This window comes from Triturus cristatus, chromosome 3_2, assembly GCF_964204655.1.
Source record: "Triturus cristatus chromosome 3_2, aTriCri1.1, whole genome shotgun sequence".
NCBI lineage: Eukaryota > Metazoa > Chordata > Amphibia > Caudata > Salamandridae > Triturus > Triturus cristatus.
Window position 1 is genome coordinate 846,494,208 of NC_140584.1, and position 23,857 is coordinate 846,518,064.

The 23,857-nt window shown below is 43.1% G+C and overlaps 1 protein-coding gene across 2 annotated transcripts in view; it reads left to right on the forward strand.

The window, feature by feature from the left end:
* Positions 1-23,857, forward strand: part of FOXN1 (forkhead box N1) — a 521,814-nt gene that overhangs the window by 413,460 nt on the left and 84,497 nt on the right. For both annotated transcript variants that reach the window (XM_085649114.1, XM_085649115.1), the window contains exon 6: positions 11,715-11,842. In XM_085649114.1, coding sequence (XP_085505240.1) covers positions 11,715-11,842 — 128 coding nt within the window. The remainder of the gene's footprint in view (positions 1-11,714; positions 11,843-23,857) is intronic.

Consider the following 23,857-nt stretch of genomic DNA (forward strand, 5'->3'; position numbering starts at 1 on the left):
ATAAGAAGCATGTGGAGGACAAAGTGAAACAAACAAGAAAAGATTATGGCTTTATTGGATGTGAAGAAATATAAAAAGGTTTACTAGAATTACATAAAATAAGATACTATTTCAGCTCTTGTAAAGTAAAAGAGAAGGGAAATGTATTAGCTTCCGCATCTGTGTAATACTGTATATTTCATTATAAACTGAATTCGAAGTCAACAACATGGCATACCTATACATGCAGGGACTTTTTTTCTGCCCCAACAAACTCCCAGTGCTCTGCCTCATTTGGAGTTGGGGGAACAGATGATTGTATGCCAGCAGAGCCCCTATCCATGCACAATTATTGGCCGCAATGTGTCTGCCACTTGGCTGTCTTCTCTAGTGCATTTAGTGTAATCTAGGGTGGTGCTCCTGATGTAGATTTACCATGCAGCAGTGGCGGCATCTGCATTAAGGGTTTGAGGCTTTGCCCCTCGGATTTCCCGGCCTGTAAATTGTTTCCTAGAATCTTATGGTTAATAAGGGCGCAGCTGCCTTATCTTTTCTCTGAAGATCATAGGGCAGCCAGGCATGTATGGAAATCTCTCCAACCGGGCATACGGTTTTACAGTCCATGGTCATAATAACAAAGGTTCTGCAGGCAGTTCCGGTTTGCAAAGTAGACACCAGCCTATGAACCCTACTCTTTTTGGGGCCCGTGGCAACGGATCAAAATAATATTGATTTGATCTTGAATGAAAATTACAAACAAGCTTTCTTCTGGTTTAATAATCTTTATTGAGTAAATAACAACTACAGAAAAATAGTCCTTAAATTGACAAAATAACTGATATATTAGAAAGGGAAAAATAGGCAATAAAATGGAGTAGAAGGCTATTATCATTTTGACAATATAGGGAGGGAGGAAGGGGGAAAAGGGGAATAGAATACAAATCTCTCAATTGAAGATCGTGTAACAATATACTTGAGGAATAAACAAATAATTAGAAACATCTAAAATGCAATTCAATAGTGAAAAAATAAATTTGATGAGAAAACAGAGACAATAGTAGTTTATGGAGGCTGAAAATTCTCAGAACGATTACGTAATACACAAATTGTAACCTTTGCTAAATAGTTAGTTAATGGTGACCAAATTAAATCCCTATTTACAAATGGTTTGACAGAGGAGGCAAAAGCGATATCCAGTCTGTGACAGTGACATACATTGCTCCACCAGGACTTCACTGAAAGTTTAGTTGAACATTTACGATTTAGTGAAATTTGCTGGAAGGCTAAAGCCAACATCAAATCAAATAAACCTTTTTCATGTAAAGATAATCCCAATGACTCTGATAAACTTTCTGTAAAAAGAATAGTATATGATAGAGGGGTATGCAAGTTACAAATAGCTGAGATATGCGACCATATATTCTTCCAAAAGGAAGATACAGCAGAACAGGAATACAGGAGGTTCACCAAATCAGCTAAAGGAAAATCACAGGACTAACAAGCCATGTTATCAGTGTGTGTAAAATTAGCTATGGACAAGGGAGTAAAATATAATCTGTGGTTATGAAAGATCTAGAGATCTTCAAAGACCTATCCCATAACTTTTCCCAGAAATCGATGCCCCAAACACAGCCTAAATCCGTCTCCCGTGCAGTCTCTATCTTAGATTCAGGATGGTCAGCAATTAGGGTAAGAAGATGTTTATAGATGGAGGATGCTTTAGTAATCACAGCTAATACGCTGAGAAGTGGACCCTCTGTGGGCTCAAGATCATTTGAAGGAAGAGTAGAAAGAAACATCTACAATTATTCCTATAAGAATTGAGAATTTGTCTCAAAATGAGCGCAGGTCATTTAAAGGTGTCCTAATATTGAGGAAAAGAGCACAGAGATAAACCATCAAACATTGCCTGAACCCAAATAATTCCCCTAAGTCTCCAGGATTTCCAATAGAGAGGTCTATTATTTATGGTGATGAGATGATTGCACCAAAGAGGAGACTGCAGAAAGGTATCCCTAGAGACAGTTTTCAGTTAACAGTGAGGTCTTAATAATGAACATATGTGTTTGAACAGCGGAAGGAAGTGACATTGACTTTTATAGTTAAGGCAAGAACTTCCTTTACAAAAAAAGGCGCAAGTAAGGACCGTTTAACATTGACCCATAAAGGTGTAAAAAGGGAGACTTCAGTAAGGAGCCATTTAGAAGCTAATCTGAGACAGAAGGCCTTGTGATAGAGTTGAAAATTGGGAAAATTCACTCCTCTCATAGATTTAGGTTTTCAAAGATGTGACAGGGAAATTCTAGATTGTTTATTATTCGATAAGACTGTAGAGAGGAGGAAATCATTTTTTTTTTTAAATTGACAGTCGGGAAATGAATGGGAATCATAGAGAGAATATATAATAAAATAGGAGTAATCATCATGTCAATAGAATCAAGACGTCCCCACCAAAAAAGAAATAGAGGGTTCAAGGAGGAGGGGAGTTTAGAAATACGATCTAGCACTTCCTTCATATTATTTTAACTGAATCCAATATAGAGTTATTAAACCAGATGCCTATGTATTTGATTTTAGAACTATTCCATCAGAACTCAGTAGTATCAAAATGTTGTTTGAAACAAAGTTTGGTGATTGGGAGAATTAATCTTATAACCTGAAACTATGGACAAATCTGAAATTTCTTGCAATAGAGGTTTCAGGATGAGATATAAAGAGTAAGCTATCGGCCACATAAGCAGATAACTTCAAATGTTGATCACCATAGATAAATCCAGAGATAGAGGTATTCTGACAGATATGAGATAAAAAGGGTTCAAGTGATAAAATAAATAGAAGGGGAGGAAGACAACCTTGACGTACACCCAGTTGCAGATGAAAGACCACTAACTACAACAGACACTTTAGGGACCGAATACAACAGAGAAATCAGAGATATAAAAGTAGGACCAAAACCATGCCAATGAAGAACTTTAAATAAAAAGGACCAATTTACTCTAACAAAAGCTTTCTCTGCATCAATGGAGACTGCAGCTAGAGGGTAGCAAAGAGTTGGGGCCTTATTCAAAACATTAAATAGTAAATAGGAATTGTCAGAAGTTAGTCTGCCTTTAATGAAACCACAGTGCTCTAGACAAATTATTTTTGGTAAAAGAGGTTCAAGACGCAAAGCAAGCAATTTGGCAAACAATGTATAATCAACATTTACTAGGGAAATAGTACGATAATTCTTACAATGTATGGGATCACAACCATCCTTATGAATTAGACATATTGTAGCTTCTAAAAAGGTGTCATCTGCCTTACCAGTAGTATGAAAGTATTGAAAGAGTTGTAAGAGTTTTGGAAGAAGTAGGTTTGAGAATTGTAAATAAAATTCTACAGTAAACTCAACTGGGCACAAAGTTTTTTTTTTTAAGAAGACTTAAAGATTGAGATTGCTCTAGGGTGGACAGATCATATTCTAGAGATGCGCAGTCTAGGTATACATGAGAAAGGGGTGGAACGTGACTAAGATAGGTATCAATGAAAGAGACAGGTGAAGGGGACTCTGGAGTATATAGAGTTTTATAACATTTCATAAATTCATCTAAAATGTCCTGATCTTTAAAAAGACATTTTCCATCCGATGAGTGAATAGACTCTACCAAAACACGTTCCTTCCGAGATTTGAGATAACTAGCCAGATGTTTGTCACCATAATACCGAGTGCTACTACGAAGAAGAATAGATGAAGCATTATCCGTAGTTGTTTTGTTAAAGTCGAGCTTCGCACGAACAAGCTCCTGTAAGGCAGAATCAGATGAAGAAGTCCTGGAAACAAAGTCTATAATAAAGCCACATGCAGTAGCCTTAAAAGCATTCCATATCAATGAAGGTGAAGCATCTGGAGCTGCATTTAGAGAAAAGAACTCCTCCGCAAAGGAAATGAAATAGGAAGAAAAAAGTGGATCCTGCAAAAGAGAACTATAAAACTTCGACCTAGAGGACTTGGGATGTGAGCGGAGCAAATCGAAAACAGCAACAACCGGGACATGATCAGAAATGAAAATAGGTTCGATTGAGGAGGAAAGAAGGTTCTGAGTCAAGGCTTTAGAAATTAAGATGTAATCTAATTGGGTAGGGTGCCATTTGAGAGAGAGAAAAAAAGAAAATTCTGTAGTATCAGGGTTACAGAGTCTCCAAGCATCTACAAGATGTGTCTGAGATATTGTGCTTTGGAATTGTTTATGAGTCTTGTGAGGGATGAAACGAACTTGGGATTGTCGATCAATGAAAGGGTCAATAACTTGGTTACAATTACCTCCTAGTTTAAAACATTTGTCATTATATTGAATAGGTTTTTTGTAATACTAGGCCAGAAGGAATAATCCGGTTGAGTTGGAACATAAACTTTAAACACTATTGGAGATATATGGTTAATGAGCAACTTAACTAATAACCATCTACCTTCCAAATCAGTTTCCTGAGATATAACAGAGTATTTCAAGCATTTATGACATAAAATAATTGCCCAATTTTTCTTAGTGGTCGTAGGAGACACTAAGACTAAACCAACCCAATTCTGTTTGGGTTTCAAAGCCTGTGTCTCAGTCGAGTGGGTCTCTTGCAACAAAACTAAGTTAGGATTGTATGAGGCTAAATGGGACAGCATTCTCTGTCTCTTTATAGCGTTTATAAAACCTTTCACATTCCAAGATACAACTCTGAATATAAAGAGAATAGATTGGGTATAGAACCACATGATCAACATTGATGGAAAGAGATAAAAAGAATAATGAAAAGAGAAGTATATAGAGTGAAATATACAGTAAGGTCAGTAAAAGAAAAGTTGGAAAAGAAGAGTAGGAGAGACAGAAAAGGAGCAAGTGAGATAATAAGAGAAGACAGTACATGTCATACCAAAAATGACGACTGTGATACATACCTGCAAGGGAAAACAAGCAAACAACAAGGACTGGCGACAGACAGTAAAGATGGCACATCCAACAAGGGGAGAGGTACCATGTCGGGAGATCAAGAAAGGGCGGGTTATGGATATGTAGGGATAACGGATGATCTGCAATGATGGTAAAAACAAAGAAAGACAAATAAGGATGACTATAAAGGAGATGCAACCACTGAAATATAACCTGTAAAGGAAGTAAAAATTGAGGATTAGAGTGAAATCTACATGGAACTCTCAATATTATTAGAGACAGTTACATAAGAGTCAAGAAGGAGGACCAGCTGAATCCATGGAGGCCGTGAAGTTTGAATTAAGACATTTTCGAAGATTCGCAGGGTCTTCAAAAGTGGAGGTGCTGTTTTGAAAAGTTTCTTTGCACAAGCATGAGTGAAATAAACTGTACCATGCACCCAAGGCACGTAGAGCCGATCTGAGATAGAGGAACTCCTTCTGCCATTTAGCTGTTACCGTAGAGAAGTCCTGGGACAAGAACAATTTAGACCCTGTACACAATAATTGGTTCTTGAGTTTGGCCGCATTGAAGACTTGCAAAAGGTCAGTGAATTAAAAAAAAAAGAAGGATTACACCATGAGGGAGCAGATGCAGAAGAGAGGTGAGGACCGAGCCAATGGGCACGCTGGATATTCAGAGACACTGCAGCAGGGAGGTCTAAAAGCTGTGGAAGAAAAGGGGTGAAAAAGGTCACAGGGTCATCTCCCTCAACACCCTCGGATACAAACAAAGGTTGTTGCGCCTATTTCTGTTTTCAAGATCCTCACCATATTTCTTCAAGAGTATCACATCCTTCTCTGGAGATGAGATTTTTGTAGAGACTACTTGATGGTCACTGACATGCTGTTCGACTGTGGACACCCTGGAATCAAGTGTTAACCATTTAGTGTCCAGAACTTGTAGACGTGAGTTGGTTTCCGAAATAAATGGATGCAAAGCACATATTTCTTCTAAAACAGTCTCTAAAGAAACAGGCGAAGCATGTTTTTGGTGGAGAAGGAGGATCTTGCTTAAGTCTTTTGTTAGCAGAGGCAGGCGAATGCAATTTTGATTGCAATGGACGAAGACACTGCCCTGGAAGAGTTTGAATGAGCCATATTGACACTTATGCAAGTCATCCATAGGTGGTGCCAGGGAGGCAGTGTACGACACAGGCAATCCTGTGGTAGACTTTTTACTAGAATGTAACAAATGTTTAGATCTGCCCATGTAATAAGAATTTTCCAATCAAGCATGCATGTAAAAATAAACAAAGTCTACCTTTAATGAAAAACAAAAAGTGAAAAGACCAGTGGTGTGAGTTTTTATATTTTTAAAAATAGTTGGAGTGAGCCAAAATGTATTGAGAAAGCAAGTCCCCAAAGCCAAAATGTAAAAGCAGCACCTCATACAAGAAGTAAAGCTAAGAGGAATTGTTTGTCAGAAGGAGAAACAAAATGGCAGCTGGAACGCAGGATATTATGTTCCTCGACATTTTCCATAACCAGATGCAGGAGGGAGGATTAAAATGACAGCCTCATGCTCAGGGGATGTTCCGCTAAGAGGAACTCCCCGTGGAAGCTGTATATCAGCTCTGGATCTGCCGAATTCAAAGATGCGTCTCGCGACACAGCTCGGAGCTCCAAGCTCAGGCGGCCATCTTGTAAGGCGCCATGCGCGCATCCCTTCCACAATCAAGCTTTCTTAAATACTGTTTCCAAAAGATGGAAAAAAATTAGTCAACACAAAGAAATGAAAACTTGACATCAAAGACTCTATAGAGAAAATACTGTATTAATGTAAGGTACCCCTTAAAAACTTAAAGTACATAAACTAGAGACATTAGATTCACATAACAGTTTGTCTCTTAAAAGCTCCTCTTCTGGCAGCTGTCAGATTATAAAACAAATCCGGTACATTGGGTTTTAGGGGATAAGTTGCGAAATTTCGACTGCCTAAGGGCCTCCACAGGGTTTAATCCGGCAATGTCTGCAGCAGGAGTGACCCCCATGCCGCCGATATTGTCTTGGAGGCTGTTGTAGTTCTAGCCCGGCGCAGTCATGCTGCACATCACTCGTTCAGTCAGAGACATCTGTTTTACAGTGTTGTGGTGTAGTTGATTATTCAGGGCAATCAGAAACCTCCACTAAATGCCCCGAGACCAGGTGTTTTGTGCAGGGATTAACAACGTTCTCTAAATTGGCACTTCATGCTTCTTAGGGATAAATACCATTGATCCTTTTTGAGTAGGTGATGTCAGTAGCACGTTGAATGACTAGACTTTGAGAGTCAGTGAAAGCTGAAAAACATCTTTTAATTTATTCTACTACTGTGTTTTACAATTCCATATTTCTCTTGCTAGTTACGTTAAACCATGTTAAGCTGTTCTGAAGTAATCAAACAGTGCCACCTTCTGGAATCTTGCAACTGATGCTTAATTGAATCAATACATAATGACATAACTGCATGCTTGTCATCAGCGCTGCCTGAAATTGTTATGGAGTGAGATGCAGTGCAGTGTCTCCGTTGCATTTACAGACTTAGGTAAGCAAGAATAAGCTGCTCTATGCAATGCCTGCACCGTTCCTACCCTGGACTAGGGATGGACTCCTTTCAGCACACAAAGTCTCACATAAGCACTTTTCTTGGGAGAACCCAACTCCCCTTCCTTTCCAGCCAACGAACCTTTGTTGTAATAGTGGGTATGGGTTTCATTTGCTCACTCGCTGGATTTCACCTTGGACTTTCTGCAATTTAAAAATGTCACTGGCTGCTATAGTTATGCAGGGCATGGCGGCCTGGGCAGTGAATATCAACAGTGGTCTCCATGCACAGAGGGAAAACGCCATGCACATCAGTGTCCTTGTTTTAAAAAACATATATATATTTTATAAACTAAATCCTCACTTTAGGTGTTTGTTTCTGAAATAGAAAAAGGCTCAGCAAGCCCAACCACACATTCTGTGTGCAGCATTGAGATAAGTGAGATCTGAACACCAGGAGAGGGGTCTCGCCATCTTGGGAATGAGTAAAATGGTGCATCCTGCGATATCCAGATGCCACACTCCACAGGAAGTGGTCATCACGTGGGAGGGAACCTGGTAGCCCATAAGCTGCCAACCGCATCCTACCCGGAGAGCACATTCTGAGCATAAAGTGGGTACGGTGCCCCAGGCATCCAGACCTCAGATCTTGAACAGCCTGGAAGAAGGACCAAAGTACTGCCCTGCTGCACTGAGAGAGCAGCAGACAGAGAAACACTGACGAGGACCTCACCTGGTGGCTAGCAGAGAGAGAGAGAGAGAGACTGTGCCTACCAAGTCCTGCTCAAGGAGAACCTGTCTCCAGAGCCCAGGCAAGCCAAGAAAACTCGAAGGGCCAGCTAACTGGCCTCTTGTTTGCAGCACAGGACACAACAGCTGAAGAAGCCTACTGGGGCAAGTTTTCATCCCAAAGTCTGCAAGCCATTACAACTGCCACAGTGCAGCACCAAGGACCAAGACCTGATGCACAGAGTTGTACCTGAGTCTGCTGAACCTCAGAGTGCTGTCAGAGAGTTGCTGGGACCCTCAGAAGGCGAGTTATCAATTCTGGAAGGACAGACCTGTGACCGCATAAACGGGCGAATGGTAGTCTAGTGGTGACTGGACTTCAGCCAGACCGCAGAAGACTTCGTGGAACATCAATCCTGCAACCCCTCACCATCTTCGTAGACCGAGAAATCCCTGCAGGAAGACCCCCGTTAACTGTGTCGCAGCCACTGTATCCTTCAAGCATCTTCAGCATCCTTCATCCTTCATCCCTTGCATCATGGCCACTCCATAGGAATCCATTGCCAGTGCCAGGTGCTTCTCCTGTGAAAGTACTGTTCTTGAGGATCTTGTTGGTCTCCCTTACTTTCTTCCTGCCAGGTTTGGTCACCCCAAGTACTTCTAAATTAACGCATTGGCACTTACCTACGTTTTCTTTGAAAAAGTTTTTGTGTCCAATTCTTTGACTTTGCCAAGGTTTGTTCGTGGTTGAGTGAAATTGAACTGATTTTTTATTTCTTGTAAAATCTATATCTCCGGAACCCTCCAGTATATTTATAGTCTAAATTCTTATGAAAATACAACCTATTTTCATAAACTGGTGTCGGATTTCTTGAGTATCAAGTTAATTTCTTCTTTAATTGTTTTGGTTGTTTAAATGCTTAACACTTCTTCCTCTTTGTAAGCCTTGCTGCTCCGTGCCACTGCTACCCAGGATTGAGCTATGGGTTGGACAGATGTAACCCAAGGGTCCTAAATGGATTGGTAAGTGTATTACAATGTGAGGTTACACTACCACACCATATAATACACCCCATTTCCTCACAGGCACTTTCACCAATTACTTAAACTCACAGCATTTATTTGCATAAGAGCAGTGAGTCTATGGTTGTTGGAACTTATGTGGAAGGTCCCTCTGTAGGGTGCATCCAATGGCCAGCTCTGGCATAAGCAACTAAGTGCAGTGTGGGTTGTGTTTTCTTGCAACTTTGCCCCATAAATGGTGAGGTATCTTGCAACATGCCAGTCAAACCCGTGTGACGGTGATGTAGGTTAGGGTTGTCCCTGTGGGGTGAATCGCAGTGGGTTTCAGAGCAAAAGGCTTTCCAATCTAACCTGACTCAGCTACTGTATCATTGACTGCTTATTTTGGGATACAGGCAGATTTCAGATGAATGGACATTGAGCTCTACTAAGCTATAGCGATTGTGTGTCAGTATAAGCATGCTACTCTGAGCCTGAACGATTCTATACTTGAATGTCTTGCACCTTAACTGAACTAGCTTCAGTCGTGCGTGCTGATTCTCGGGGCTGTCCTTTTCCTTAAGTGAGTTCTTGTTATTTACATGATCTTGTAATTTGTAATAAGGTGAGGCTCTAATTCATAACACATACAGGACTCTGATGCACCTTCTGGCCTGGTTTGTGCAGACGTAAATTAAACCAAAAACAAATCCATACAATTGCTGCAATTCTTGTCATTTGCTATCTGGCAGAACTTTCATCCCCTTGAAGCTATCTTGTCTAGTTAAGCTGCTTGGGACACAGTCAACAAGAAGATAACAGATCTCACAGAATGTCTGGTATAGTCAGTGCCTAATTTGTTGAATAATAATTGCTGGGGCCCAAAGTTTTGCTCTGCATCCTGCAGTTGGCGCTATCGAAGTTCAAGGTGCTGAATACCAAGGCTGCATAGTCTTGATTCCACCTCATGCTTCTTTCATTCACTACCAGGTACTCCCTGCCTCTTTATTTCACTCTTGCAGGTTCTTTTAAAACCCTCCTTTCTTCCTCGGTCATTGTTTGTCCATCTTCCTCTTTCTTTCCTCCTTCTGTGTTTTTCTCCATCTTGCTTTAGATGAAAGTTTTGTTGAGGAAAAATAAGTACTGGTCCCCAAAAATGAGTGCGGCCGGACCCACCTGGAGCCACCAGCTCAAACTAAGCAATGTGTTAATCCCTGCTTTGCCCACTCATTCTTACCACCATACTGGAACGCATCTCCTTCCAGGCCCCAGACAGTAAGCCCAAATTGTTACCCCAGTGCTCTAAGGTCTTTCCTGTCAAGGGTTGCTCTTAAGGGATACCTTATTGGATCAATTAAAACATACTCATTTGTTAAAATTATAGATCTTATAGAAAGATTGCTACCCCAGGCTTCAGCGTTTGGGGGTCTGGTTCATAGCAGCATGAACCAGCCCTGTGCATGATGTGGGCAATGCAAGCGCAGAATATTAAATCCAGATACTCAAAAGAGAAGAGGTTTAGGACTTAAGGTACTGAAGGAGTTTCTGACGTGAAACCCTGCGATTCACAAAATCAATGGGTTTGCGACTGCCAAATCCCAATTTATGTACAAAACCCATTTTAAGAGTCTGGAAAGTTTTTATGACTCGTGCAATAAGGTGTGACACCCACACAGAATTCTAATTTGAAAGGGATGTTCCTTCCAAACAGCGAGTCACTATGGTATGTGTCAATGGTTTCCAACCTCGATTCTGGTTGCAAACCATCGCTCAGTTACGGACTCAGTTCACTAATAAGAAAATTGCGTTGACAGACTAAGGAGGAGCAGGCAGTGCTCCAGAGTGCCTCTGAATGCCCCTTATGATATTTTCAATAACGTTTTTCTTTTTTCCATGCAGCACCAGAGGCCAGATGTATCAAAGGGTTTTACCCATTCTGTGTCTATGGGAAAATGTGTTGATACATATGGCCCAATGTCCTTTAATTAACAAGGGAATCTTTGGGAAAAAAAATCTCCGTTTCGAAATACAAACAGAGGAAGGGTGGTCTGCAGTCCATTGCAGGCCACCATCCCTGTGCCTATAGCCTATCACAGGGGGGGTCGCATGTTGTGACGAGTCAAATTAATAATCAGAAGGCAGGTTTTTCTGCTCCCCACTGCGAATGATGATTTTGTAAACTCAGCTAATAGTCTATAGGGCTGTTCACAGAAAGTCAGTGCAAAATTCTGAGCTTTTTGCGAACGGACTCTTGGTAAATCCAGCCCTTAGTCTCCCAGTTAAGGTAAGTGAGCCAACCATCCCGTCTCCAAGTAGGAACAAGATGGCTGGCATGAGCCAGCACTATGGCTGAAGTGGGAGGCATGTGAATGGTGTTTAGCAAGAATGCAAGTTTGAAAAGAAAAAGATAACAAGTACTTCGATTTTCTCATGATTGTTATCCCCTTCACTTCTCAGTCAAACTTGTGTGTTTGCCTTTTTACATAGCAGCTAATTCATTCTTTTTTGTTGTTTTCGTCAGTATTCTTCGGGAGGGAATTATCCTCTGACTTACATCACTTCTGCACACTACCCATACCAGAGGATCGCTCCTCAAGTCAGCTTGGAACCTCAGCAACCCCTGTTTCCTAAGCCAATCTATTCCTACAGGTAAGCCTTGCTGCGCTAGTCTTGAGAGGTACTCATTGCAGAAACATTACAACGTACAGGATGTGGGAGCCTGTAGATAAGCAGCAAATCGAAGTCCTAAACTGAAGCAGAGATTGTAGCTTGTGGGACTTCTTGAGTTCTTTTTTTCATTTAGAATGTACAATAATTGCAAAATACTATAGTATCAGTTCAAGGTTATCCCTCCATTGAACATCATGAAAATGCTCAACGTGTCCCTGTCCAAAGTAGCACTGGGCAAAGCGATACGCTCGCGTAGTTTGCGCTATTTCGCACTACACGAATGGTACATAGCACAGTGCAAACACGCGTAGCGTAGCGTAGTGCAGCAGTAATTTTTTGCTTGCTCGCAGTCCTCAACGTCAAGTTGGCGACCGCGAGCAAGCAAAATGACATACCGGCGAAACTTTTTCCTCATTCGCGATCAGCAACATCAAGTTGCCGATCGCGAGCGTGGTAAATAATCCTCCCGGCGAGATTCTCAACGCGGGGAGGTCAGGTTTCTCATTGCGAGTGGTCGCGTATGCTCGCGACTGCTCGCTATGAGAAACTACCCGACCGCGTTGAGAAAGCTGCCGCTCGAGTAAAAATCTACTCGAGCGGCAGAAAACTACAGCTCGCACTGTGCAAGATGCTGTTTTGAATGATTGCACAGTGCCGGATGCTTGTCCGCACTGAGCAATCATTGAAAACGGCATCTTGCACAGTGCGAACAAGGTACTACACAGTTTGCGAAGTGCTACGCGTAGCTCGCGTAGTGCGAAGTGCACTTTGCGTAGCTACGCGTAGCGCTACTTCGCGAACTACGCCCAGGGTTAGTCCAAAGTACCTTATTTCCTTGATGCCACAGACCGTGGTACCTCTCATGCCGGACTGGGAACTGCAACCAGCCCTGGCAATCTGCTTGACCGGCCCTGGTAGGGCAGGTAGGGGGGCGATGCTATTGAGCAGTACTGGTCCCGCTTTCGTTATGGGGGGCAATATTGCAGCACTACTGCAAAACCGGGCCCCATGGGTCCAAACCCGGCCCCCACCCTTCCGGCCCGGTGCCCATTATGGCCAGTCCCGCCTTGGTACCTCTATTAACGGGCAACAGTGCTTTTCAGTGCTACCAACAGTTTATAATTACACGTGTGCACCACTTTTTTTCTCTCAGAAGAATCAATGTGCTTCAAGTATGTTAAACAAACTTCCCATCACATTTGGCTCTCATCTTCCACCAACTCCAAGAAGGATGAGAGCAGCAATGGAAATGGAAAAACGTTTATTATTGGATCCCATAGCTCAAGTGCGGAGGAAAGAGGAATGTGTCATAAGAAGTAATGTTATGGGGGGGGTGGAGCCTATAATAGTCAACTTATGTGTTAAATTTGACAAACTCAGCCCCTAAAATAATTGATAATTATCAAAAATATGATAGTAAAACTGTCCTGGTGTACTTAGTTGGTCACAAACACACTACATTTTAAAATAGTGGAGGAGCTTAAGCAGCGGTTTGCGTGGGCTGAAAAGGGGGTGATTTAAAAGAGGGTATAGTCCACAAAGAGTAATTAGGAACTTCTTTGAAAGAGGAGTGACCACTGTTACTACGGGCAAATTCTTACATGCGGCTTAGAGTCACAGTAGCCTCCTCATCCTAGTAGTCCTCTAGTAGTCCTCCTGAACATCTTCCTCCTGACCATCCTCCCCCTATCGGTGATTCTACTCCTTCTCATCTTCAGCCTCTTGTGGCCCCTATTTCCGGTTCTTCTCTTTCTTCTGGTCCTGTCCTTCTCCTCTGTTTGGCTTTCTTCCTAGTACTCTGCATGGTCCAGGGGCTGTGATGGTTCCCTTTCTCCTTGGTTTCATGTCATCATCCCGTTTTCCACAACATCTTTGCAAAAATCACCTTTCAAATAAATCTTTTACAATAATCAATATTTTGACCAAAATATATTTTGATAAATTTCAACTTTCTCTTAAGATCTTTTAATTAATTTTTTGTATTACTGTTGTGTATCTATTAGTAGATCCATTTCACGTCACAAACATACATATACCGTTAAACAATTTAAATTTATCGAAGTTTTTTTTGTCTTTGGGTGAGTAAATGTGTGTGCTATTCCTGTATGTATATGTGTGTTTTATATATATAGCAGGTATCATTGGCACTGTCTCCAAACTGTGACACCCACAACACAGTCACAGGGAGGTGTGAGGTTTCTGCACCTGGCTGTCATCAGCCCAACTGAAGTGGTAATCAGAGACAGACAAAAGGGCAGGCCCGACCTAGAAACGTACTCACATCATATAACAAAACTGCAGCCCCACCCATTATCTCTATCATCAACTTCATGCCAGTGCTTAGGAAGACTAATCAGCAGCTCTTTGCTAACAAACTGCCTCCTGGAATTCCAAAAGGTGACTCTGTCTCCATCATCCTCACTTCAGTGTCAGGAATGCTCGCAATACACATTCACTGCCTTGGAGAACAATTCTCACCCTTCATCTTGTGCAATGTTAGGCCTAGGGCATCCCAAATTGATCCCTCTGACTTCAGTACTTCGGTTCCCTCTCACACACACAGAGCCTACAAACACACATGTGCTAGAACACACCACACATGTGCATGCACTCACAATACACACAAGTTACCAGCGCAAGGTCCTGGTCACATACATAACAGCGGACCTTTACAGGCCAGTAGGACTCACTCACGTTGACAAAGACAAAAAGGTCTGGTGACACCACTGATCTTCCAAAACACAGTATGCTGCCACCATCGCTTTAGTTACTAAACCAGGGACCAGGACAATAGTCTTCTGCTCATAATGAGGGGATGCTTCATACAGGACACGAATATCCACTAGGGTGGGCAATTGAAAAAAGATACTGACATTGAGGTGCCGATTCCGATCCTGGAAAAACCGGGTACGAACTGTCGGTCGGAGGGTTTTCTCCGTCCGACTCGTACCCGGTAAAATAACCCTACAAACTTGCAAGTACGATTCGTACAGAAACACCATTTCCGTACGAGTCGGAAAAAACACTGACCGACTGTAAAAACACATACCAATGTGATCCGGGACAGCGCCGACGTGACGTCGGGACGCATGCAGGCTGCATTTCACGAACCAGGAAGTACGAATCGTACCAACACCAGTCCGGACGGCAATATTTTTACGGCACCCAAAAAGTGCCGGAAAAGCGAAGTACGGCGCGATGCGAGCGGAATTGGGGGCCCGGTACGCGCCGAACCTCCCCCAGACCCCGCGGATGTACGTGCCGTACCCCCACCCATGTATGTACGAGTCGTACCCTCACCCGTGTACCCCCACCCGTGTATGTACGAGTCGTACCCCCACCCGTGTACCCCCACCCGTGTATGTACGAGTCGTACCCCCACCCGTGTATGTACGAGACATACCCCCACCCGTGTATGTACGAGTCGTACCCCCACCCGTGTACGATACTTGTACGATTCGTACGGAAAAAAAAACGGATACGATTCGTACGGGGAAAATTTTTCCCGGATCGGAATCGGCATCTGAGTCTGTCATCATTGGCTTTGCTGAAGTTGAATCAACTAGAGAAAAAAGCAGAGAAAATATAGGGAACTGAAGGACCCAAAAACGCAACAGAGGCTGAGTCTATGAGACTGTTAGTGTCTGAAGTGTGTCCAGAAAATGAGGTTCACGGCCAGTGGAATGAGACTATGCAGATATGAAGTTAATTTGTACCTGGAATACGGTGATGCTGTAGGAATGGACATGGTAAGTTTAGTTTTTCGGATGGTTACAGCAATAACTAAGTTTTGCTGGGAACTATTTGTTTTCAAGCTTGATTACTGAAAGTACTTGTTTAACATATGCAAAATATAAAATGTGTCGAAGCAATGTAGGCTGAAAGTAAAGATCTGGAATGTCAGTGTACTGGGTAACAAAGTGAACGAGAACATGGTGATTGAAATGCTAGTGCGTTGTAGCCAGATGTAATTCCACCCCAGGAATCTCATTTAGTAGTGAACAACGTTGGGTCGTAAGTCAAAGAAAAACAACTGCTAGTATATGCAGGTTTTTCATCTGCGATGAGAAGAATTGCATTTTGTTAAATAGACCCTCCTTTGTTGTTATCAAAACATGAATGGATGCTGAAGAATGCTAGGGGCGGTGGCAGGACACTGGGACTGTGAACTGTAGCCAATTGTGTCCTGGTATCTGCCTCCCAGCATTCATCAGGGTAGGCTTAAGAAGGGGCTTCCCCGATGTCTGACGCAAATATGGAAGTGGTCATTTTGGAGGTGTTTGAAATCTAGTGATTGACAATGTTAGGCATGGATGACCTCCAGGACAGGTATCCAGGGGGCAATTTCAAGGCTAAATGTGTTTATATACATGGACATTACAGATGTATAACATGCAAAGTTTCAGACTGAGAGACACACAATACTGTTCTAGAACCTAAAGATCACACTCAAGACCAGACTCTTCTTTTGTCCCAGGCATAATGTTCCACAAATGCACAAGGATTGAATTCCTTGCTAGGGGTGTACCGTATCAGGCTCCACTGATAGTGCTGATTTGTGCCAGAGGGAAGAGGACATTCAGACCTATGAGGACTACCGGAGCTTGAAACAATTGATGACATATTAAACGTGACTATTCAAACCAATATCTATTGTCAGGACAACACATGAATAGTTCAGCCCAAAGCTTCATTGTCGGAAGTGTACAAGTGAGGTATGGGAGGGGAAATCATTGCACTGACAGTGGCGAATATACAGGCGAGCATGGCAAATATTAGAAAGGTCAAAAAGGACCTGTTATAGTTAGATTGAGAAGTGAGTGAAAACACAAACTTGAAATTGCAAAGATAAACTGCAGTGAGAAAAGTCTGAAATCAGGTTAAAGTTTCGTTCATACGGACTCATAGCCATATTTATGAATCATAATAAGGAGGGCAAACTGCTTGTCTGGTTAAGCAAGGAAGATCCAATAGACAGATGGATTTGGGAAATCATAGCTAGAGATGAGATGGTGGTCAAAGTTGGTCATGAAATGGAATGAGTATTTGCTGATTATTTCTGAGCCTTCTCTGATTTGAGCAATACCTGAAAGATTTGACAAATGTTACAGTTTCTTAAGGGTCCCCCAATTTGAAGACTAAATAAAAACAACAGTGAAATATTAGAAGAGGTTCCCAGATCAATTACTTAAGAGATAGCCAAATATCATGCCACTGCAAGCGACCAAGGCCTGCTAGGACATGGGGAGAGAAGGGATATTGAGAGATGACCTTAAAATGGCAGCATTAACCCTTATTTATAAGAAAGGTAAAACCAAAGAGAGATGCAAGCATACAGCCCGATCTCATTAACATTGGAACTAATGCCCTTACAAAATTATTAGCTAAACAGATAATGGGCGTAGGGGAGGCTTTAATAAACACTGAACAATCTTGCTTCATTTCTAAAAAAAAAAAAAAGCAACTAGAGTGAACCTTGGAAGCATGCCCAGCTTCAAGATATGTCTAAGCTTGTGACTAAACCAGTAGCGATTTTGACTCTCGATGGTGAAAAGGCATTCGATTCTTTGGAATGGCCTTTATCGTCTCACTACTGAAGTCGAAGGGAATAGGGCATAGGATGTTGGGTTAATTGAGCTGCTGCATAGATTGCCAGTGAGCAGAGTTAGGATTAATAGTGTACATTTAGGTTCCTTTGCGTTATAGGAAGGCAAGGACATGGATACACAATTTAACCCTGACGCCCAAGCCATTGGTCTGATGGGCCTGCATTAGTAAGGCAGCCTTCAGATCAGATAGTGTTAAGGATGAGAGTGCAGAATGTCACAATATGATATTTTACTTGTGTAACAAGCACAGGTATGGTCAAATGACGTTTGGAGACATGCCGCAATTTTGGCCATTTCTCTGATATTGTGATTAAATGGGAGAAATTTGTACTATAACAAATAAGTGAATGATGCCCAGCTGCGCAACCAGTCTCCCAATTCAAGACTAAATCAGGGGGATTTACATATTTCTAATCATACATAATGGAAGACGAAAAAAAGATTCTAAAAACATAATCTGGAGACACTTATTAACAGGTTTCGAAATCCGGTAGTTACGTGGGGGAATCGTTCTCCATTTTTGTATCAAAAACATTCCCTACTTGATCCAAGGAAGTTTTTTCACAGCACAAGCAGTAGGTCTTTGTGGCTTCCTATGGTTGACTGGTATGCCTAGAATTTCCTGGAGTATAAAATAAAGAGGGGTGCATGAGGGTGGGCTTGCTCCTCTAAATCTGTTCAATTACTATCCAGCAGCACATCTGCTTGTGGTTAACCAATGGGCATTTCTGGTACCCGGGCGTACCTTCATTAAGAAGAGGCAGGTACAGGATAGGAGGCCAGGCCTTGAATTGTTGGTAAGAGGGTTCACTTGCGGCACACTGACACTAAGCAACTGACTGCTGCCAGGATCATGTTTGACAGGCTTTGCCCATTCTCCCTACTTCTCTCTGACAGGCTAATGGGTGACCGGGAGCGCAAGTAGGACTTGGACCAGGTGCTGGACTGTCACAAGGGACCCTCACAGGAGTACAGGTGGTTCCAGAGTCTGCTGCCTGGAATTCCAAATGCATCATCCTGACGCCTGACTAACGAGCTGGCATATAATAATAACAAGAGTATGATGAACGTCACCCAGGTCATAATAAGAAATAAAGTGGAGCGCAGTCATAAACAAAGCAAATTGGACAAGAACGTTCAGCATGGCCCCCTTTATGGCTGGTTTTGTTGGCACTGCATCCTAGCTCGAAGCAAATTTACTTGTTTTGCCATGACATCTTAAGCATGAACATAGGTAATCTTACAGGTGATTCAGGCATCGCAAACAGCAATTGAAGCAAAGCTACGGGAGGTGGGATTAGATGGGTGCCTACTTAGACATACAGTTGTTAGCGTCAGGTAATCCGAAGGGCATATTTCAGAACTTGAAGTCGCTGTGAAATAACAACACTCTTCTGTTGTAACCATGAAGATGACATTGGGAGGCCTGGAAGAGGGAGAGGGAATACACAGAGTATGGCTAGGTGAAACAACTTGCATTTATTGGTATTATTGGGAGAAGTAGAGCGCTCCAATCATAAAGACGTACTCAAATGGTGGGTACGCAAGTTTGTACGTAGCAAACATCTCATTCAATGCTCCATTATAAGGTGCATTCCCTCTTTGCACAAAAAAATCTACTGGAGGTCCCACCTCACCCACTAGCAGCCAAGATACTATACTGGAAGAACAAGTTTCTTGACGTTGATAACGCTCTTTCTGGTGGATAATCTGTCCAACCGCAGATTCCTCATCTTTTGAATATTTCCAGCGCCAGACTGGATCCAGAGAATTTTATCAGCAATTATCTCATGCATCAGTAGGTGGCATCATGTGGCTCCACATCGTGGCTGCCCCTCCCCAGATGTGACATCCGAGCCTCTTCGTGAGCGCACAGAGGTCAGTTTCATTCTGATATCTGTCCATGCTGTCGGACACGCAGATTGTGCCAGTGTGCATATCCCTAGCAGTCCCAGCCAGCATGACTCGCGGGTGGGGGGCGGGGGAGGGGTAGCGCGGGTGGTGGGGTGGTTGAGGGCTTAATTTAAAAAATAAACTTACCTTCCCGGCTCCCGCATTGCCTCTGCTCCTGACCTGCTCTCCTGCTGTCCTGCCTCCGGCAGGAACAGGAAGCAGGCAGCCTCCCTCCCCTCTCCTAAGCCAATCACAACTTGCAGCGTTGTGATTGGTCGGGACAGCGCCCAGTCAAGCGCCTATGGGGAGGCCATTTTCTCCATGTAGGCTGCATTGCAGCCTACATGGAGATAGGGCAGAATGCGCATGACTGGTTTGGGTGGCCCCAGAGGGCGCACTAAACAGTCAGCGCCCTCAGCAGTGGGCAAGCCATTCCTCTCCTGCCCTAGAGCAAACCCGCCCACCTGCCCGCCCCCAACCAAACCCTTCTGCATTCTCTCAGTGCAAGAAGCAGAAACATAAAATGGTAGTTATTACCATTTTATGTTTCTGCTTCTCGCATTGCAAGAAAGCAGTGGGGTGACGCTCCTTCACCCTAGTGGAGGAGCCGCCACTGATCTCTAGATTAGAATCTTGTTAGTATGGAGAGGAGTCCCTTCCACAGAGCTGGGAGGTGGATGGGTCAGTGAGGAATCTGCAGTAAGAGAGAGTATCCACCAAAAAGTGTGTTACTGAAGGTAAGTTACTTTTTCTTCTGAGGGGTACTTTTCACCACATATTCCTCGCCTTGTGAATAGATACCAAAGCAGTACTTCTCCAGGTGATGAGTCTGTAAAATGACTCACACGAGGAAAATGTGCAGGACCAAACAGTCAAAGTGCCCCTCTCGCCAGATGCAGTTATCCAGGCAGTAAAGCTTCTCGAACGTGTGGAGTGATGCAAACGTAGAAGCCTTTCAAATGTCCGAGATTGGCGCACAACGCACCAGCGGTGGTGACAGCCGTTGTTCTGGTGGAATTAGCAGGTCTGCCCACTGGAGGAGGTTTCTTGGTGTCTCCATAACAGAACATGATACTCAAGTAGTCCATCTGGAGAGGGTTCTTTTCTCAACAACTGTTCCCTTTTTTGTCTCAGAGAACCCTACAAAGAACTGTTTGTCCATTCAGTGTTGTTTGATGCGGACTGATGTAAAAGCTTAGTGCTCTCTTTTGGTCAAGGTGATGGAAGTATTTCTTCCTCTTTAAATGGGTATGGTGGAGCGAAGAAGATTGACAGAGTGATAGACTGCCCAATATGGAAGGGCATGACAACCTTCAGGAGAAATGCTGCCCTCATCCTGAGGACTAGCTTGTCTGGGGAAAAAGGTGGTGTACGACTGCTGGACAAAAAGTGCCTGTAATTCACTCATGCAATGCATTGAAGTAATCACAATGAGGAATGTTGTTTTTAGTGTCAGGATATATAGGGAACAACTGTGCATCGATGCAAATAGGGCACATATGAGAACCAAATTAAGGTCCAGCTGCATCATCAAAAACTGTGTTGGTGGGAATATGAGCCAGCCTTTTTAAGACACTCATCACAACAGGTGATTTAAAAAAAGTAGATATGGCTGATCAGGTGGATGTAAAAAGGCCAAATGGCCGATAAGTAACCTTTAACTGTTGCCACAGCAAGCCCATGCTGGGCCAAAGAAAGACTGAATAACAGTATGTCACCTAACTGTGCCTGTAGAGGTTGAATGTTGCGGATAAACACCATACAAAAACTTTCTACCTCAACTGTTGCCACTCAATCTCCACACGTGGAGATGTAGGTTTTGCAGGCTGTGATGCAGGACACTGCAATAGGAAGTACTCCAGAAGATGCAGCCAGATCGACAGACAGATGGCCATGGCCAAAAGGTGTAGGTACCACACACTCCTTGCCCAGCCCAGGGCCACTGGGATGACTTGAGCCTGGTCTTACCTGACTGCCTGATTACTAGTAATGACTTACCTGGAGTGAAGTGGTAATGACTGAATCACTGCCTTTGGTTGGGTTCTCTTTAGAAACCAGAATAGTGTCCTTCTAGGTCGCTCACCCTCCCTAAATATACTTGCCTGTGAGTATCTGCCCAAAAAAGCTACATCACAGTCAGTGGTTTCATAAAGTTATGTATATATGTCATTGAACTCTCTAAGGTCTGCAGTGTTGTTGCACAGCATTGATCACTGGCAGTGAGTGACTTCTCCAGGTGAGCTAGTTGTGTACAGAAAGATTTAAGGACGCCTGTTTGTTTGGGTAGGACCTAATTCCCTTAAGTAGACTATAAAGGTTTCGTCAGAAAAGCTAAAAATGAATCATTGTTAATATAAAAAGAATCCTCATTTGCTGTGGCAATGTCGACACAGAGCACTGGTCCAGATAAGGGAGCTGATAGGAAATGTGTGAGAGGGCAGTCTTTCAGTGTCCCTGAGATGTACAGAAAGCGACCACATGGGTCAGTGTATATTTGATCTGGTTGAAAGCATAGCGGTTTGCGGGTTAGTGTCGCCATTGCGCTGGCATATGTACTGCATGAGGCAAAGTATTTGGGGTGTCCCCAACGCTCAGCGATAGCGTAAGGTTTGAAAGGGTTTGTGTGCGTTCCCTGCTGTAAGATAACTTCAACATTATACCGGTCTAGATAAGTTAGGATCAGCCATCTGCTTTTTGGGGTTACGTAGTGCCCTGAAATTCCAGGTGATCAGATTAATGGTATGCGTCAAGCACTCCTCTTGGAAAGGTGCATAGCCCAAATATAAGGGATGTAGAACAGACAGAACTAAGTGGTCAAACCCTGCAAAGGACAGGGATTTAGTAATAAACAGAACAAACCCCGAAGACAAACATAGCACAAAAAGGCCCTATTCCTACCCACACTCACATTAAATTCCCCAACTCTCAGTGAGAATCCCCAGCTACCCCTACCATACACAGGACAAACAGGTGTCCGCCCATCAAGGGGTGGCCCCCGAGGGTAGAAGTTAAAAAAACATATTTGGCTAAACTGTCACAAAAGTAAGATCCAATTAACGTTTCATGATGATAGAGCCTAAAACGGACATACTGACATTGTAATCAGGAGGAAGACTACCTCCAGATCCCCCTCTGGTTATGGTATAACATATAAAAAACATGGTACAGTGTTATTGGAATTCTTAGTTGACAGATCCACTGATCGAAAAATCATTCCACTTCGGTTGTGGAATCAACCTTTAAATTCAGGGCATCAGTAGCCTGCGGATCTGAGCTTGTGTGGGAGCTGTCGTAGTTTTTAAGTTTAAACACATTTCATAGCCTCCTTAGGAGAGATGGGGAAAAAAGTGTGGCCTTTAAGTTGGAGACATAGGTTGGCCACTGTGCATTTGGATCCCTTGGAGAGCAGGAGCTGGTTCACATCTGTGAAGGCTCACCTAGCTTCCTGGACCACCACTGTCAGTCTTGATAGATGGAGATTACTGAGCTCAAGGCACTGCTGCTCCTTGGCAAGGCACAAGGCTGCTCCCAGTAGTTATGAAGGTGGGTCACAGTGGGGCATGGTGTGGCAGCAGGTGATTTTGCAATGCCCTATGTGCTTATTCTTTGGTGAAAAAACTGGAAAAATTGTATTTGCCAAGCATGTTCTTTAACAATTGTTCTATGAAGGTTTTCATCTTGCCTGTGTTGATGGATTCGGGAATGCAAAGGTTGTTTTACCGGAACCGTGATCATATTTCACCAAGATCTTTGACACATCCGCTTCGAGGTAGGTCATGGCATCCTTCAGCTCCCCAAATCCATCCTCTACTGCAGAGATTGTGTGTTCCACCTCATCGAGATAGTTTCTGTGGTTATCAAGCTTCTCCTCCATTTGGTCAAACCGTGCTGCTAAATGGTCAAGTTTACCATCTGCATTATGGAGGCTAACCCACATCTCAAGCAAGATACCACACATATCACGATCTTCATCTGGTGTAGGGGTCTTACCCTCTAAACTGGGAGAGTTGGCTTCAGTCTCAGGGGCAGATCTGGTCAGACACTTGGAATCACAGGTTGTAGGTTGTTTTGGGACGATCTTGCCCATGATGATCCCAGAGAAGGGGGTCGCGAATGCCCCAGTCAGCAGGTTGGTGAACAGTGCAAGGAGGCACCATCCTCAAGTGCCAGCAGGCAGTCGCAGCTAAAGCAAATAGGAAAATCATTCTGTGTTTAACACAGCCAGGGCCAACCAACAAAAGGCAAAGGTCAGCAGTGGAAGCTATGTAAATCAGTAATTTTTTAGGCTAGGGAACAGAGAGCACAGTCATCAAAGTCTGAAACAAAAAGCCAGTCTGTAGGTATAGCAAATCAGCATTCTCCCCCAGGCACTGTCTAGGCTAAATGTTTACTTGTGAATCTAGTGAGGAAATAATAAGACACTTAAGTATTGTCAGCAGGCCCCCGCAGGAAGCAGAGACCATATAGTCAGATCAAACCCCAGCAGCTAAAG